This window comes from Antechinus flavipes, chromosome 1, assembly GCF_016432865.1.
Source record: "Antechinus flavipes isolate AdamAnt ecotype Samford, QLD, Australia chromosome 1, AdamAnt_v2, whole genome shotgun sequence".
Classification (NCBI taxonomy): Eukaryota; Metazoa; Chordata; class Mammalia; order Dasyuromorphia; family Dasyuridae; genus Antechinus; species Antechinus flavipes.
This window is the reverse complement of record NC_067398.1, coordinates 673858206-673876831: the sequence shown is the minus strand read 5'-3', so window position 1 is coordinate 673876831 and position 18626 is coordinate 673858206. Positions and strand designations below refer to the sequence as shown.

At 50.5% G+C, this 18626-nt stretch overlaps 1 protein-coding gene and 1 long non-coding RNA gene across 8 annotated transcripts in view; one reads left to right on the top strand and one right to left on the bottom strand.

Annotated features, from left to right (window-relative positions):
* The window catches only part of TCF3 (transcription factor 3), a 97922-nt gene that overhangs the window by 25864 nt on the left and 53432 nt on the right, over positions 1-18626 (bottom strand). For all 7 annotated transcript variants that reach the window (XM_051972277.1, XM_051972276.1, XM_051972275.1 and 4 more), the window contains exons 6-8: positions 13754-13821; positions 9760-9889; positions 2946-2995 (exon numbers count right to left, since the gene is read on the bottom strand). In XM_051972277.1, coding sequence (XP_051828237.1) covers positions 2946-2995; positions 9760-9889; positions 13754-13821 — 248 coding nt within the window. The remainder of the gene's footprint in view (positions 1-2945; positions 2996-9759; positions 9890-13753; positions 13822-18626) is intronic.
* On the top strand, positions 3979-7869 carry LOC127545172 (uncharacterized). The gene is made up of 2 exons (XR_007949607.1): positions 3979-4793; positions 5210-7869. It is a non-coding gene; the product is annotated as an uncharacterized LOC127545172 (long non-coding RNA).

Here is an 18626-nt window from a genome sequence, read left to right as displayed (position 1 = left end):
CTCTGGAGTGGGAAAGGGAACAGGGTTTCTTTTCTCCCCCCTCTTCTTTTGAGGATCTCAACCCTTCTTCCTTAAAATGCTGTGGATCAGTCTGGGACCTGGGAAGCCCCGGTGTCCCCCCCTCAGAAGGGAGCTCCAGCTCAACCATTCACCAAGTTTCTCTCTCCTTCCTCCTCCAATTAAGGCTGTGAAAGCCAATTAGCCAGCCCTCTGGCCCTGGGACTCCCCCTCGGGCCCGGCCAGATGCAGAGAGGAAGCGGGGCTGGGTCGGGGCCAGGGGAGCCGCTGGGGTCAAGAGAGCCGTGGCCAGCTGGGGCCTGGCCTGTGGAATCTCTGACATCCAAGTCTGCCGGACGGGCCTGGGATCCCTTCCCCTGCCCCCCACCCGACGGATCCCAACGGCAATGCCCGGTTTCCTCCAGAAACCGGGAAACCAGAACCAGGCTGTCCCAGGTCTTGACTTCACCACCACCGTTCTGACTGGACGCTGCACTAGAGCAAGGGGAGGCGGGGGAAGGGGCAGGTGTGGGCCTGACATTGCCTGACTAGCTCCATGAGCCGGAGGTCCTACGGGATTTCTTCCTCTCTAAACCGGGGCCGGGCTGGGTGACTGGCAGCCCCTCCCAGTTCTGCCATCAGTGCTCTGAGGTAGGACTTTCTCTGGCCCAAGGACTTTCCCAGCTCTGACCCTCTCCGTTCTAAGGGCCCTCCCAGCCCGCTATTCTGTAGGGCTCTACGTTAGGCAGTTCTCCAAGGTGGCTCGCAGGGGGAGAACACAATACCTGGGATTTAAGAGGGAGAAGAAGAGCCCTCCGGGAGGTGTGTGAAGACCTGGGCCAGGTGGGGTGGCTGGGGGGAAACGAAGCTTCTTTTTCTCTAGGAGGGAGGTGTGTGGGGGGGATATGTGGCGCCAGGGAGCCCAGAAATGAAGGGAATGAGAAGGGCTACAATGAACAAGAATCCAGCAAATTGACTTTTTCTATAATTTGATTAAATAGCGGGAGCTGGGAGAGCCGAGCCTGTCTAAGAGCTCTGTGCCATCTGTCGGGCCCTGGCCCCCCGCCAAGGCTTCATGCAGCTGTGCTGCGAGGGAGGGGTGGTGGGGGATTGGGGAGGGGAGGAGAGTGAGTGAGTGTGTGTGTGTGTGTGTGTGTGTGTGGCTATTGGGAAGCTCCTGATGTACAGATGTGGGGGAGCAGGGGAGAGCCCCTCTCCTCCACCATCAATGCTTCCTTCCTTCCCTCCTTCCAAACTCCAGTGGGCAGGGGTGGGGGAAGGGGTATCGATGGGGGTGGAGGAGTCGGGTTTCAGCCCCTCTCCCTATCACCTTCTCCCCTCCACTCTTCATAACCCTTCGGTTTGGTGCCTCTGCCCGCTTCCCACCCCGTCCAGCCCCCCTTCTCTTCCCAAATAACGGGCCGGCGCCTTCAGCGCCGTGGGACAAGAACTGCTCCTTTCTCCGGGGCCCAATCCCCCCGCCCGCCCTGGTTCTGAAACCGACATGAGATGAAATGGTGGGGGACACTCCCAGCCAAGAGTCTCAGATCCTCTTTGATTCTGCGAGCGGCAGCGAGAGGCAGTGATTACGGTTTCCTACCTCGCCGTCCCCGTGACTTGTTCCGTCACCTTGACAAGTCATTTCTATCTGACTCAAGCTCTCCGTGTGTGTGTGTGTGTGTGTGTGTGTGCAAGCAGCGGACCCCTAACAGGACTCTGCAGCCCTCCTTCGGATGGGGCTCTCGGCCGTCTGAGCCAGAAGCGGCTGACAAGTCCCCCTTCGTTTCACACACGGGCGGGGACGCCTGCTGGTCACCAGCCAGCTTCCCATCAGCCAGTCTCCAGGTGGAAGATGGAGGACCCCTCGGTCCTGGAAAGCGAGACAACTGTCCACCTGGGGGCCGAGGCCCTTGAATTCTACTTTGGTGTGTCAGGCACTGGTGGGCGGTGGGGGAGGGACCAGAGGGAGGAGAACTGAGGGAGCTTCCTCCTGCCTGGGTGGGGAGGGGGCATCGGCCAAGGGGCCACGTGCGAATGCTCGCGTACGGACAGCACTCACACACGGGAATCTGAACAGAATTACAACCTCCTCGGTCCCTGTCACACAAGCCGAGCCTCCTGTGCCTCGGAGAATAAGGATGGGCAAGTCATGGCAAGATGACTCACTGAGGACTTATCTTGGCTCCCTTGTTCCCGGGGCTCCCGTAACACTAGCGAGGGAGCGCACCCCAGAGCCGGGGAAGGCCCCGAGGCTCCAGGGACAGCTGCCTGACCAGAGGTCACAGAACGGCTCCTCCTCTGGGAAGACAAGCAGAGGCTCTCTTATGGCCAGATGTGAAGCTGGAGGGCATCTCAATGAAGAGGCTGCTACTCTAGAGTTTTCTCATCTGCAAAATGGGATGAGTCTTTCAAGGTCTTAGCTCTAACAATTCGTGTTATACCTTCTAAGGACTCTGAGATCCTGGGTTCTAGGGTCCTTTCCCACCAAATTTTGATGTTCTAAATCAGGGGTCCCCAAACTTTTAAAATAGGGGACCAGTTCACTGTCCCTCAGACTGTTGGAGGGCCGGACCATAGTAAAAACAAAACTTTGTTTTGTGGCCTTTAAATAAAGAAACTTCACAGCCCTGGGGGAGGGGGATAAACGTCCTCAGCCACTGCATCTGGCCCCAGGGCCGTAGTTTGAGGACCCCTGTTAAGGGACACTATATGACGCTGATTCCTGGAGTATTACATCTGAATAGGGTTACTTATGTCATGTTGCAGCTTGACATTTGCTCACTTAGACAAGGCCTTGAAGCCTACGCACTTGTGTGGGTACTGAAAATGTGGGGGATCTCCTGGGGTGGGAGAATGGCGGCAGGCCCTCCCTCCCCCAACACAGACCGCCTATGAGACAGATACCCACATCCTGTGATCTCCTCCCCACATCCCCCGGGCCTACTCACCGAGGAGGGGAGTCCTGGAGGCACCTTCCGCACCTTCTTAGGTTGCCCATCTAGTCAGACAGAGGCGGGAGAAGGAGAAAGAGAAAACAAACAAAAAACCATGAAACCACAGGAAACGGTAACCTTTGCCTTCTCTCGCAGAGCAAATAGGATTTCAGACCCCTCTGTCAATGCCTACCAACCCTGGGCTGGAGCATCTTCCCCTTCCTTGCTCTGCCCTTCACCTCCCAGCCCAAGACCCCCGTCCTTGCACGAAGTCACTGGTCAGCCATCATCCTCTGGGACTTGTTGATATATGAGCCTCCACCATCTTCCACTTATCTCAGGGCTGAGTTCCCCTAGCTGTGTAAAGTTAGGCAGCGACAAAGCTTGGGGATGTGTAAAAGTGGGGACCGTGATATCTGCAGGATAAAGTGCTCCAGAAGGGAGTCTCGCCCCCATCGTGGCCACCTCTGGAGCCGGACCGGGAGCTCCCCAGAAGCCTCTTCTCTCACCCACAGGGCCGGCAGCAGAGAGTGCCGGTGTGGGAGAGAAGGGGCTTCGGGGCCTTCCAGAGGAGCCCTCGCTTTATCCTGAGGTAACAGTGCCAGAGAAGAAGGGACACAATAAGTGCCGGAGGATGGACTGGAACTTGGGTCTCCGGATGACAAGATGGACTGGGACTCCGACTCGGGCCCGGTGGCTCTGGAGCCACATTACAAAGCCAAGCGACCACCGACGCCCGGCTGAGACGGCGTTCCCTCACTGCTGCCCGACAAGCTCGCAGTGTAGACCGGCTCCATATTCGGGGCTGGGAGAGAGGAGGGAAGTCCTGGCTCTCAGGGAGGTCTCACAGCGGCTGCGTGAAGGATGGCGGTGAGGTTGTAAAAACGCAGGTGCTAATACCTCACCTCACTCCAGGCCTCTAAACTAGGCAAGCCACTAAATCTCTGCTGTCTCATCTTCCTCATCTGTAAAATGGGGGCAGCGATAGCCCCTCCCTCTCGGGGTTTGTTGTGAGGAATCAATGAGATAATAGTGGTGAGATGCTTTGCACATTGCCACGTCTCTGGGAAATATGTATAGAATGACACACGCTTAACATATAGTGGATTTCTTTGGAACACAAGGTTCTGCAAGTGTGGATGTTGAAAATCATCTTTGCAAATGTTTTGAAAATAAAAAGCTTTAATTAAAAAAATGAAAGAGGAAATAAAAGGACACTTTGCACACCTGAAGGGGACTCTGTTAATGTTATTACCGTCATTAGGACTTGGAGGAGGAGACGACATCCTTAGCAATGGAAGCTGTGCTATTACTCTAAGAGCAATGAGAACACACCCAGTGCCAGAGGAAGTACACAAGGTCAGGAAAGGAGAGAGGGACCTACCTGAGAAAAGGCCCTCCCCCCAACGCCCCCCAAAGCCTGGCTCCGAGCCCTTTTAGGGCTGTGGGGAGGGGAAGAAGTATTTCACAACTTGGTCCCTTTGCTGCTTGAGAATAGGCCGATGGCCATCTCTCTGGGAGGCAGGAATGTAAATTTAGCTTTATTTGCAGGCGCAGAGAAGTAAAGTAATTTCTGAGGCGTGAGAGGCGGGGCTTCCCGGGAACACTCCCTGGGAGGGAGGAACAGAAAAGGCTCCACCAGCCCCGGAACTGCGCCCGCTGGGCAGCACCTGATAACCCGGGGCCTCTGGGACACACCTGTCCCAGCTTCACGTGCCTCTCTCATCCCCTGGGCTAGGCTGGGCTGGTGGTTACTAGGAAAAAGAACAACAGCTAATAGCTAGATAGAGCTGGAAGGTTGGGGAATAGCGCACTTTCCATATACACTTTCTCATTCAGGGAGCCTCCTGTTAACCCTCCGAGGTAGGTGCTATTATTGGCCCCATTTTAGAGATGAGAAAACCGAGGACTCAGTGCATTAAATGTATTTCCTCGGGGTCATTCACCTAGGATGGGATTTGGACTCACAGGAAGGGCGGACCCCCATGTTTGGGGACGGAGAAACGGGCGTCTCTGGGACTCTGGGAAGGAATGATGGGAGGGCGCTTCTGTGAAGGGAGGACTTTAACCAGGTGAAGGAACTGGGATGCTCAGCCTGGGGTGGGGGGCGGCGGATAGCACATATGATTTCTATCTCCCAGGAGCAGGATTCATTAGACTGTTCTTCTTGGTCCCAATAATGGGGGGAAGGGATTGATGGTGGATCCGTTCTTTAGCTCAGTGGAAGGGAGCTGTCCGGTGACCTCAGAGGTCACCGATCCAAATTCCTCATTTTACAGATTAGGAACTAGCTCCAAGAGGTTCGAGGCAGAAGATCAGTCAGCAAGGGCCTCATGCACAAGGCATCTCGTCCAACCTGTCTGGGAACAGGACTCCTCTGTACAACGCAGCCTGAGCACCTACAACTTGCTAGTTCCAGCTGGGGGTCGCTCCCGATCTGGGGACAGGGAATCCACCATCTCCCAGACAGCCCCCAATCCACTCTGGATTTCCACTCCTTTGGTTTCTTAGAAGAATCTCCTAAAGGCAAATTCCTTAAGCCAAAAGGTGGGAGAGCGGTCAGATTTCACGAGGACATGGCTAGATAACCTATGTCTTCTGGCAATTGGAGGAGAAGGCCACAGACAGTTTTGTCTCTACGGTGTTTGAAGGTCTGAAAAGAGCTTTATAGAATGATTATCTTAACTGATTCTCACCACAACTTTTGTAGGCAGGTCCCACTGCTGTCCTCATTTTAGAGATGAGGAAATTGAGGCTGAAAGTGCTAATAGGATTTGCCCAGGGTGCCATAGTTAGGAAGTGTCCTGACTCTAGGGATAGTGATCTCTTCAATGGATTATTTATTGAGCTTTCTATCCCTGGAGGGGACTCTTATTCACCTCTGAGTGGGACTCGATGTTCCTTTCCAGCTGAGATTTTTTGGGTAGCCAGGACTCACACTCACTGGCTGGGTGAGACCGTTAGCAAAATGCTTCCCCAAACTGGACACCATTTCCCCACCTGCTGAAAGGGTAACGACCCCTGGTCTTCTCCCCAAGCTGCTGCTAAGAGGGGCTGGGTAAGGAAGCCCCCGTTTGACGGACTCCTGGGCTGTTATTTTTTTGGCTGTTGATGTTGGTTGGAAGTGAATCTTCCCATCAGGTCTGGGGCATTGGGGCAGGCAGGAAGGCAGGGCAGTAGGCAAGATCAGAGTGTTCTGAGAAAGAACGTTTATTGCTCTGCTGATAAGCATCTCTTGGCAGTTAAGAGTCACCGTTGCCATAGCTGGACATGACTCTTAAGGGAGCCGGCAGTCAGCATAGGACTGGCCTTATGTTTAAAGGAGAGAGAGGGAACCAAGGGGGCAGAAAAATGTGGCCTACAACAGGCCAACCAGCCCCACAGCCCTGTCGGATGGGCGAGGACCTGCTGGCCGGCCGTTGGTCAGCCAGCACACAAAGATAGAGCAGCACTGGCCTGGGTCCATGTGGAAAACACTTGGGGACGGTCAGCCACACCGTGGTCATGGCGGGCCCCAGTGTCCCAGACTGGAGCTCCCCATCCTTCGTGAGACCTTGCTCTGGCAGCACCACCTGTTGATATCCCTTAAGGGCCAGTTGCATGAAGCCATCCCCACCCCGTGACCGGAAGGTCATCTCCCCCTGCTCAGCTTTTGGGGCACTTGATAACTCCATTTCTGCCAAAATTACTTGCTAGTCAAATATGCAAAGGATCAGTAATTTCATGAGCATGGGGAGCTCCTTGTCTGGGAGTTCCTCCCACAAAAACAAGTGGCAAGGGCTGTTTTGTAACTTATCAGCAGTAATGACTGCGGGAGTCTTTCCCCGGCCCCCACTGCTCATCCCCACCTGGCGCTGGATTTGGATGGCCCTACCTGGCAAGAGGCGGATTCACCAGAGCCCTGCTCCCTTCTGGCCAGTCAGCCAGCCACCCCTTTGTAAGCATCACTGATCGGGGCCCCGGCTGTGGGCGCCCTTGGGTGAGCAGAGATTACTCCTACTAAACAGGGAAGACCACCAAGTCTTATCATCTACCCTGGTACTGCCCCTAAATTCCATGGGATCTTACCATCCCCCTCTGAACCCCCAGGCTGTGTCTCCCACCCAAGGCCTCCTGCACCACAAGTGTCCGGTCTCCCCCAATTAGAATGCAGATTCCCGGAAGGTGAGCCCAGCAGGGTTTCTATCTGCACCTTGATCACCTGGCACGTGCTAAAGTGGTTAGTACTTTTCTATCCACTGTCTGTCCGGGTCTAAGGAGAGAGGGGCCCTGTGGGCTGAGGCACACAGACAGGGGCAAGTGCTCCTGAAGCTAGATCCGGCCTCTCTCCAACATATCAGATCACCCGGGGGATCGTAGCTGCAGTACATTAGTCTATGTCTCCCCTAGGAGAAGGGAAGTCCCAGGAGGGCAGGGACCACGTCTCAGTTAGGTGCTAATGAATGTCTGCTGAAAGCAAAGAGATAGCTTTATCCCAGAGACTAGCACATGCTGTACTGGCAAGGACAAGGGATGAGTCACTTGCTGTTTGCCTCAGTTTCCTCATCTGTCAAATGAACTGGAGAAGGAAATGGCAAACCACACCAATATTTTGGCCAAGAAAACTCCCAATGGGACAGTTGGGTGGCGCAGTGGATAGAGCACCAGCCCTGAAGTCCGGAGGACCTGAGTTCAAATCCTGCCTCAGACACTTGATACTTCCTGGCTGTGTGACCCTGGGCAAGTCACTTAAGCCCAACTGCCTCAGCAAAAGCAAAAACAGAAAAAAAGAAAACTCCCAAAGGGGTCAGGAACAACAACAAAATGGAAGCTAACATCACCTGTAATACTTAACTGAGAACTGTTACGAATATATTGTATTCAAAAAATACTTTGTAAATCTGTATAAATGTCAGCTGTTACCATCAATAAATTAAAGACTAAAAAGAAAAATCAAAAACGAATGTGCTATAATTAGGCTGAGCATGAATACGTGATTCCTCCCTTTTTTGCAGAGGGACAATGGGTGTGGATCCCTGCACACACTCGCCTCAAATCCACCTTTGCCATGAAACTTTTTCTGATTCCTCCCAGTTGCTTCTGCCTTCCTCCTCACCATCACCCTGTTATGTGTGTGTGTGTGTGTGTGTGTGTGTGTGTGTGTGTGTGTGTTATTACTTGTTGTCTCCCATGATCAAAGAAAACCTCTTTGAGGGCAGGAATCCTTTTATTTTTATGTGTATTGGCATCCAGCATGCTTCCCGGCACAGGGCAGGAACTGAGTGCCTGTTGCTGGGTTAGTTTTTGTCAAACTGCCTTTTCCACCTCATCTTTTATTTTATATTTTTTCTTTTAAAGGATGGTTTTCTGGAAGGAATATACTGGTAAACAGTACTAACAACAATTCCAAAAACAATTAACAGAGCCTCTGTACAGTGCTCTATGGTTTGCCAATGATCTCGTCGAATCTTCGTAATAACCCTGGGACATAAGTAGTATCGTCACCTCATTTTACAGCGGAGGAAACAGAGTCAGGGTTTGGATGGCTTGTCTTGCATCACCCATTTAACAAGCGTCTGAATTTGTCTAATTTCCAAAATAGCCTTTGAGTCAGCTTGCCTACTGCTCCACAAAGCCATTCTCCCAAAGCCTGGGGCTGACCAGACCACCTCTCTATCAGCAGCTTCCTACACCCTTTGGGATCCAAGGGGCATTGAAATCTCTCACAATCCGCCCAGTTCTACTCATCTAGCCTTAATTATCTCCTCCACACCCTCTGCAATTGACTGTGGGGACTGAATGTGGATGACAACATAGAATTGTCCCGTTTTTTTGTTGTTTGTTTTTTCTTTTTAATATGATTTTCCCTGTGAAGCATGATAAAATTGCACATCCTATATTGAACTACTTGCTGTCTAGGGAAGGGGGAGAAGGAGGGAGAAAAATTTGGAACACAAGAGTTTTGCAAAGAAAAAAAGCTATTAAGAGTCAGCTCAAGAGCCATCTTAAACAAGAGGCTTGTCCTTACTTTTGCTAATGTCCCTCCCCATCCCAGATTCATTTTGCATGTGCTTATGTGTCCAGGTTGTCTCCCCTGTTAGTGTGGTCCTTATGAGTAGAGATTGCTGGGTGATGGTCTCACATTGCTAGCACTGCGTACTGTTGGGGCAGGATGAATGCTCGCTGACGCCCTGACTGACACTGCGTCCTAGCAGGCAGCGAGGGCAGAACCTGCCTTGAACAACAGCCTGATTTTGGGACACTGGGCAAGTCATTTAACTTCTTGACACTCTAGGGCAGTGGTCCTCAAAGTGTAGCCCAAAGAATTGTGGGGGTCTCTGAAACCCTTTCAGAGGGTCTACAAATTCAAAATTATTTTTTATTTCTAATATAGTAAATAGCTATAAATATAACCCATGTGAACAAAAACTCTTTGAACAGATCCTTGATAGTTTTTTAACAACATGAAGATACCGAGAACAAAAGTTTGAGAACCACTGCTCTAGGGAATGCTAGAAGTCCTAAAAGCTGAAGGTGCAGAGAAGGTGCAGACGACCTCAGCAGGTAGAGGGAGTTTTGCTTTGTTGTTTTTTTTACCAGGATTCCCTTGTACAATGAGATCTCCAGTCTGGTCCCAGACAGGCGTATGTTCTGGTCTCTCCCAGCTCCTCTATTCTATAACATGTGTCCTAAGGACCCTGCAGTCTCTAACGTCTTCCTGGAAGGTAAGAGACTGTCCTTTCCTCCCCGGCCCCAGTACTCTGGGCTATGTAGAAGAACTCAGGAAAGGTGTGCTGCCTGGGAGATCACAGAACAGGATCATTCACCCGTGCCCCCCAATAGCACTCACCAAGGTTGCTGTCGGCCGCCCTCCGTCGAGGGTTGTTGGGATACGAGTAATACTGTGAGCCTCCCTTGACCCCTGTGGGGGACAGCGTGCTCGGGCTGTTGATTCCCAGCTCACTGGGCAGGAAGCCGGCCTACAAGGAACAAGAGCCATAAGCTCTCAGAGACGCCGAGACCCCGGTCCCCCCACCCCCACTCCCCAGGGCAGCCCCAGTCCAGTCTCTCTGGCCCAGTTGAGGACCATGGCACAAGCCCCCACAAACTGCCTCTATGAGCCCGGGCTCCTGGGGGAGGAGTTGGAGAACGAGAGGGACGCCCGATTCCCAAGCAGGGTCTCTGCCTGCCATTCAGGGACTGCTCTCGGAGGAACCCCTTCTCATCTAGAAAACGAGGGGCTTTTCTCTCTCACTGACAAGTCTCCCCAGAGGGCCATGATGCTCCGTAACTAAGAAGCCGTGGTCCTGTGAGCAGAAAGATGGGGAAGCCCCGGCACAAACCCCCATCAGTCCATTTGCAGCTCTGAGGATCTCTGTCTTAAAGTCCCTCAACTCTGCCGTTCTATGGCGGGCCTCCTCGGCAGCATGGTTTCCTTCAGTTTAAAGTGGCATTGGGGCAGCCGAGTGGCTCAGCAGACACAGTGCTGGCTAGGCCTGGAGTCAGGAAGACCCGGACTGAAATCCATCCTCAGACACTCCTAGCACTCTAGATGGGGAAATCACTTCACCTGGTTTGCCTCAGTTTCCTCATCTGTAAAATGAGCTGGAGAAGGAAATGGCCAACCAGCCCAGTATCTTTGCAAAGAGAGTCCCTAATGGGATCAGGAAGAGTCAGACCAACTGAAAATGACTGAATAACAGCCTGAAGAGAACACCATGTAAGCTGAAATGAGCAGTTATAATTCTACAAGCTAAAAGGCTAAAAAGGCCTGAGGCTTCCCAGGGAAGCACCCTAAGGCTGGATTCCAGACTCTGGGGGATAGTAGCACATAGTGCTCTTAGGATTGTGCTCAATGTCACTGAACAGCCTCCCCAAAAAGGAAAAGGTGTCCCTGGGACTCCCAGGAAGGGAAGCAGCAGCTGTTGCTTGGGAACGCTCCTAAGCCTGAACCAAGAAGCAGGAGACTTCATCACTTCATCGCTGAGGAGTCTTGGTCAGTCACTTGAACCTTCTGGGTTCTGCCTGGGCAATAGCTCAGAAGGGGAGGATACCATTTTCTCCAGCATTTGAAAGAAACAATATAGGTGGGAACACTGGAAAGGATACGGAAACGGGAGCCAGGAGGTAGGAGTTTGAATGCAAGCCCCGAGAGCCAGGGCAAATTATAATTCTCCCCCAACTCTCAGTTTTTTCACCCATATGATGGGGTGTATAATAATAATAAATCTTTTCACATCACTTTAAAGTCTGTATGAGCACTTACAGAATATTAAATGCTTGCCCTGGCTCCCTCTAAGGAAATGAAATAAGAAGATAGCATTTTATTATAATCCTTAAAATGCTATAGAGAAACGAAGTCTACTATTATTTTATTTTATGCATTTAAAACCGTAATTCTGAGAAGAGGTCCATGGGTTTCACCAGGCTGACTGATGCCCAAGGAATCTGTCAATCAAAAGAAGTGCAGGAGCCCTGATTTGGTTCAGCCTCCTTATTTTACAGCTGGGCAAACTGAGGCTCCAGAGAGCAGCCACAGGCGCTAAGCAGCAGAGCTGTGTTCCCAAGCACGAGGAGGGAATGGGGTGGGGTGTCTGGCTGCAGTTCTAACGCTCTCTGCAATAAGCCATGCTGCTGCCTGGTTACAGGAACACCGAGAAGATTCCTAATTTCATTCAATGAGAACTCCCAGTGTGGGAGCCCCCTCCTACAGGGCAGATCCATAATCCTGGCTCAAAGCTCTAGAACAAGAAGGGACCCCGAGACCGTCTGCTCCAACCCAGGGAATTGAGACCCAAGGTCACACAAATGCCCTCTTTATCCCAAAGTGCCAAGATGGCAGCAGACACTCTAATTCCAAGTTTGGGGGTCTCAGGAGTTGCTGAGGCTCGACACTGACCTGCAAAAAGCACTGGGTCATTTGGGGAAGGGGGTGAGGATTGGAACTCAGATCATGGTGGCCAAGCCTAGTGCTCGATCCCACTTTGCCTCACCACCTGTACCTATTTATCAGTACGGCTGTTGGGGCAGGGACTTTTTTATTAAGTCCAGGGAACTCCAGAGCGAGGATGTTCCTTCTACCAATGCTGGCAGGCGACTTCTTTGAAACGTACTGTTTTATTACACATGTATGAGCTATGTCAAATTGTTTGCCTTCTCAAGGGAGGGAGGGAGAGAATTTGGAACCCGAAAAAAGAAGGTTAAAACTATTTTTAAGTGGGAGGGGGGAAGGGAGAGAAGAAAAGAAACTTAGAGTCTTAGTTGCCCAGAGAACTGAGTTGGGTTGGGTCACAATGGGAGGATATGTGAAAGGCAGGCTATCTGCTAAGCCTTAAAATAAGAATGATTATTATTATGTTTGTTACTACTACAAATAATGATATGAATAATGATGTTCTGGGCAAATGCAAAAGATCATGAATATGAAAGCCCCTGGGTCCAGCTTCTGAAGAGGGACCAAGGCACCTTCCCAGCCCTTTTTTTGGGGGGGAGGGAGAAGATCTCCCTGCTATCCAGTCCTTCCCCAGCCCCCAAATTCAAACCTCTGCCAAATGACAACATTAAAAATAAAAAATCCCCCCTCGTGGGCCTTTGGCACCTGTCCCGCTGCTATTTTCACAGCTTCGGTGGTAAATTAAATTCACCGCGGCCGGCCCCGGAGCCAGCGCAGCTGGTGTAGCAAAAGGAAACATTCTCCGTTCAGAGAAGAGGAAATTATGACAAATTTGTGCAAAATTAAAACATGGGCTTTAAAAAAAAAAAAGGGAAAGAGGGAGAGAAAGAGCTACCCAAAACCACACCCTGCAAAGAGCAGAGCAGACAGGGAGGAAGGCTGGGCTAGGAGGAACAGCCCAAGGAGGGGCCACTGGACAAGCCCTTACATCCTCCCCCCTCATCCGCCCACTTTCAAATCTCCAAGAATCCTGTCTTCCCCTTCACTGCTCAGTGGCCATTTTCAGTTCTAATATTTGGTTCTCTCTTGTAAGGCTTCTTCTAACTTCAACACTCTTTGTTCTAGGAGCTAAGAACCCTCCCAGCACTGACATCCTGCGTTCTAAGAAGCTCTCAGCTCGGATATTCTTTGTTTTAAAGGCCCTCCCCACCCTGACAGCCTGTGTTCTAAGGGTGCTCCCAGCTCTGACATTCTCTGTTCTAAGATTCCCTCCCAGCTCTGACATCCCGGATTCTAAGGGCCCTCCCAGCTCTGATATTCTCTGTCCATTGATAGGTTCTTCCCAGTACATGAGCTAATAATATCCTTTGCACAATCACATTCTATCTTCCATGTGTGGCAAACTGCTCCGAGGATGCCCTTCTAGAAATCTGGCAAACTCATCTTCCTTGTCCAAGCTTGGGCAGCTCTCTAGTCCCCCCAGTGACCCTCTCACCCCCACTCCCTTGGTTCTATTTCAAGCTCCATATTGGACTACTCAATTCTTGAGAAGAATCCAGAAAATAGGAGTTATTGTCCTTCTCCCCTTCCCCAAAGTCCTGGAAAAATCTTAATCCAGGCTGTTTCTGGTGGTTGGGAAACTGAAGGTGACAGTCCCCAAGAGGAAGGAGGCTGGGCTTTCTACAAGAGGCAGCAGAGTTGGATCCCTCTCCTCAGACCATCCCAAGCCACCACCTGCTTCAGCCCCCCCTGCACTGACAGCCCTGAGGCTTGGGGGGGAGGGAATAAAGGTGACAGCCCAGCCCATGAGCCCAGACCCCAATTTTCCAATTATTTTCCTCTCATTCTGTGCTGTGCAAGGCTCAGGGCAGCCCACCCTCTAAGAGAAGGCCTCTCTCCACACCCATCAGCCAAACGACTTGGATTTATTGTTTTTTCTCCTGTTACTTACCTGGCTGAGTCCAGGCATCCCAGGGTCTCTCCCAAAGGCTGAATATGAAGCTCTCTCACTGTTCTTCCCTAGAGGAAAGGAAGCAATATCCTGGTGAATAATGGCAGAAGAAACTAGGCCACTGGTCCTGGCAAGGCGGGCTAGGTGGCTACAGAGACTAGGGAGAGAGCACCCTTCCTAGTTCTACGGTTTGTGATCAGAATAAGGACTCATCTGGTTGGGTCCTTAGGGGGAGAGATCCTCCCACCCTAAGGAGCATCAGAGGCTGGTTTCTGTTTCTTCACTGTTACACCAATGGCTTTTACTCCATTATCTCAAGTCCAAGGTAAGAAGTAGGTGCCATCTTATGATGGGAGTCAGATTTGCTACTGATTCTCTCCTGAGTTACTGCAAATCATTGCTCCTCTCTAGACCTCAATATCCTCTCCTATGTGGACAAGATAATTGAAGTCTTCTTCCATATCCCAGTCCCAACACCTGTGTTTCAAGGGCCCTCCAAGTCCTGATATTCTGGGTTCTAAGAGCCTTCCTGGCCCTGCCATCCTAGGTTCTAAGGGTCCTCCCAAACCTGAGACTCTGTGTTCTAAGGGTCCTCTCAGCTTTGACATCCTGTGCTCTTATCAGCCCTCCCTGCTCTGACAATCTTGTGTTCTAAGGGACCTTCAAGGTCAACATTCTATGTTCTAAGCATTCCCTCAGCTCTACAACAAGCTCTGTCTTTTAAGAAACAAACTGGAGAAGATGGAGGAAAGGCAGTCCCAGCTGGGGTCCTACTTTATCCCCATGCACCCACCTCCTTCTCTTTTCAAACTTGTCAATGAGGACTTGTGGTCATGGCAACCGATTATCTCAAAATACCAACCAAGGCAGGAAACCAGAAGCAATAGATCAGAACACACACTCACACACAATTACCTTATTCAAAAGGAATGGGACAGGTAAGGAGGAACAGGATGGACTCATGGAGGAAGATTGTACAATAAGATACACTCAAGTCAGGATATCCAGAATCCAAATGCCAGGACCAATAAGGAGAACAGTTAGGTGAAGACCAACAGAGGCAAAGTCACAAATAATCCTTACACTGGCACAGACTATGCAGGGAAGATTTAAGGTTAGGAACCTGACTGCAAGCTTGATACAGAAGGCAGTGATAGAGGGACTTGAATTACTTGGAACTTTAGTAGAACCCAAAGCAAAGTGGCTAATAATTTCTTGGTTCTCCTTATGAGAATTTCATTCTTCAAAAGGTGGAGGAACTAAAAAAGGGAACTGGGATTTTGGACCAGATTCTGATTCACAAAGAACTGGTCCCTGGGACTCCAGGGCATGAGAGGATGAGCCTACTCTATTATAAGAGTTTGTAATAACAAGTAACAGATGAAAAACTGGGAGCATCTTGTAGGCACCTTGATTTGAGAACAGCAGATTTTAGGAGGTTATGTGAAAGTCCAGTTCCAATATAGACTAAAATTCTGCAGGAGAAGAAAGTAGATAATAAGGGATGGAGGAGAAAATAGAGAATGAAATTCTTTGGCAAGATATGGAAAAAAGATAACTCAAGGGAGGAGGAAAGGGGTATGTGTGAGGGGTGTTTAAAAGACCGATGTGGACAACAAGGAGAGTCACCAACTGAAATAGTTTTAAAAGGCATGACACAGAAAATGAAAGCCAAGGCAGATAAGAGGTGATTAATGTCAAAGGTCAGAAAGTTCAGCAATCTCTGTTCAACAAGTCAGTGATGTGATATGGCAGAACAAAAATTTAATGTCCCAGAGAAAGGACTATGGGTACCCAATGTGGATCTCAACATAGTATTTTCACCTTTGTTGTTGTTTTGCTTGTTTTTTTCTCTCATTTTTTCCCCTTTTTGATTTGACTTTTCTTGTGCAGCATGATAAATGTGGAAATAATCTTTAGAAGAACTGCACATGTTTAACCTATATTGGATTACTCGCTATCTAGAGGAAGGGGGAAAGAAGGGAGTGAGGGAGAAAAATATGAAACACAAAGTTTTGCAAGGGTGAATGCTGAAAACAATGTTTGCATGATTTTGAAAAATAAAAAAGTTTTATACAAAAATAACATACAAAAGTTATGCAGCTTTAGTTTTTGTTAAGGAAGGAAGGGGGCATCCAGGATCAGGGAGGTAATAGGGCTGGAATCTTCTGCCCTAGGCAGACTTTTCTGGGTTACCACATTGTAACCTAGAAATTGTCCTGAGGGAGAAAAGCAAGATACATGGTCTGGGATCGGGCCACAGGAGGATCAATGGAAGGAATTGGAGAAGTTTCCCATGGAAAAGCAGGGGGATGACAGCTGTCACGTGGAAGACAGAAAAGACCTGACCCTGGAGGCCAGGCCAGAAGCAATGGGAAGAAACTGAAAGCAGCACATTTTAGCCTAACCATCAGCCCTCCCAAGTGTAATGGGCTAACTTGGAGGGCCGTGGGTCACTCCTCTCTGAAGTATGAGTCTTACTGGGCCAGCTTTTAGAGAGGATTTTCCTAGGAGATGGTGGCTGCCAGGCTACTAACAGCCATTCCACATGGAACTGGGTGACTTGCCTGGGAGGGGGGAAGCGAGATCCCCAAATGACTGGGCTCCTGTACCATAGCCCCAAGACATAAGCAGCCTTCACTGGCTGGGGCCCCTGGTGGGAAGCCTCTGGACTGACAGCTCATCTCCTGGTGCTGGATGGAGTCTGTAGGGGGAAGGGGAGGAGCCCATCCCCCTTACTCACAGGGAGGCCAGGACTCCTGTTTTCAATCTATACCACATGATTTCGTCTCTCTTTTTCAGTTTGAATGAACTTCAGAAAATTGAGGGAGGGACTATGCTAAAAAGGAAAAGGGGAAGAGAAGACCTTGTGAGAGAAGAGAGGGAGAGGGGAAAAGTGGGGAGATGGGGGAGGAAGGGAAGCTGAGACAGGAGAAGAGAGGACGTTTAGGAGAAAGGGAAGGGGGAGACAGGACTCAAGGAGGAGAGAGGCTCAAGAGGCGAGAGAAGGGGAGTGGCTCCTATTTCTCCCATGTCTATTCTGAACTCTTCTCATGAATGCCCAGGTGTGTCATCACAGAGGAAAGGCAGAGGCTCTGGAAACTAGACCAGAGAGTGTCTCAGAGCCTGAGAAACCAGGGCTCATTTCCCAGTCAATTATCCAAGGGCACCAGGGGAATGGTCTTTCCTAGTCCACAGGGTGACGGATGTCAGAAACTGCTGCAAAAACAGCCCTAAGCAGCCAGCTCAGGCCGACTCTCCAGGGGCCAGCTCAGGCAGCTGTGGCGCTGGGGGCTGGAGGAGAGAACTTTCTACCTCCCCCAAGCCCTGACCAGTGGAGGAAGGGAAAAGGCTGGCTAAAGGGTGGTCACCTTAGGTCAGGCTCCGGGGGCCACGAGCTCCCACCCAGAGAAAAGGAAGAAACTGCGTGGTCTTTGACCTGAGAACCCCCAGTAGCAAAATGGGATGTCAGGGATGGTCTACCTCACAGAGCACAGAATGGCATGAATAGGCGTGCTGCTCAGCCTGCCCCTTGGCCAAGGGATCCCTTTAAATCATGCTCGAAAGGGGTCACTCCGCTTCTACCCGATCACTTTTAATGACAGGAAGCTCACGACCTCACAAGGCAGCCAAACATCCTGACTTTCCAGTGCTAACCCCTTCTCAGTGGGATAAGGATCATTTTACGGAGATGAGGAAGAAAATGAGAGGGACCCAGAAAGATGGTGACCCCCAAAGCTGTGAAGCAGCAGGACTCACTCCCTATCTACCCCGGCCTCTCACACCACACTGACCCCTGGGCCCCTGGATGTGGGGTCTGAGCCCCATCCACAGCAGGGATACAGGGAGGCGGAGGAAGTCTCCCTCCTCCCCTCAGGACAAGAAAGAGGAGGGATCGGAGACAGCTGGAGCTGGGAGGAAACAAAGAGAGGTAAAACTTTTCCTGGAGAGGCTGATGAATTCAGTGGCCGGAGCCATCAAGTGCCTTCTAAGTTACGCTCAAAGCAGCTGCTTGTACAGTGTGACATTGAGGAAAGTGTCTCACACTCAGAATACGTCAAAGAAAACTCCTATTTTCCCTACATTTTAAGGTTCGTAAAATGCTTTTCCAGATCTGAACATCAAGTCCATCAGTGTCGGTCCATAAGCTTGAAGGATTAATTTGGGCAAGATGTTCCTGTTCTTTAAACCTCAATTTGTTGTGTTCAATCAGGTACGATTTTACGTGACGTGGGATCTCCTTGGCAAAGATGCCAGTAATCTGCCATATCTTTCTCTGATGTGGACCCATTTTACAGATGAACTGAGACAAATAGAGGTTCAACTGACCTGCCCAGGGTCATACAGCTAGGACGTCTCTGAGCCCGTATCTGAACTGATATCTTTTTGAGTCCGGGCTGCTGCTCTACCCACTGAGCCACCAGGCAGCCCTTAATTAACCTTATCCAGGAGGTTGTCAGAAGTCCCCAGAGCCTCTGATGTCCGTGCTAGGGTTCCATCTCAGACAACGAGACAAAGCTCCCTGGTGAGGAGGAGGGGGTTTCCTAACCGGGACTTATTTATACCAGTGAAATCATAGGACTGCACACCCTCTACCCCCAATTAACTATCACACAGGGTGATGAGCTGTGAGGTTTTTTGTTTGTTTTATCTACCCACCTACCTACTGTTCTGCTCTGTCTCCAGTCCAGCCACCCCCACCCCCCCAAATATCGGGGCACTTTGTGGAGGGCACAGAGCTGCCTCCATCAGGAAGTAAAGACCAAACCCAAGTAAAATAATAAAGAAATAAAGCCATCAGGGGCCTTATCTTATCTCTATTCCCAAGAGTCTATAATCCTGGGCCTTAGCCAGGGGTGGCAGGAGGGAGGGG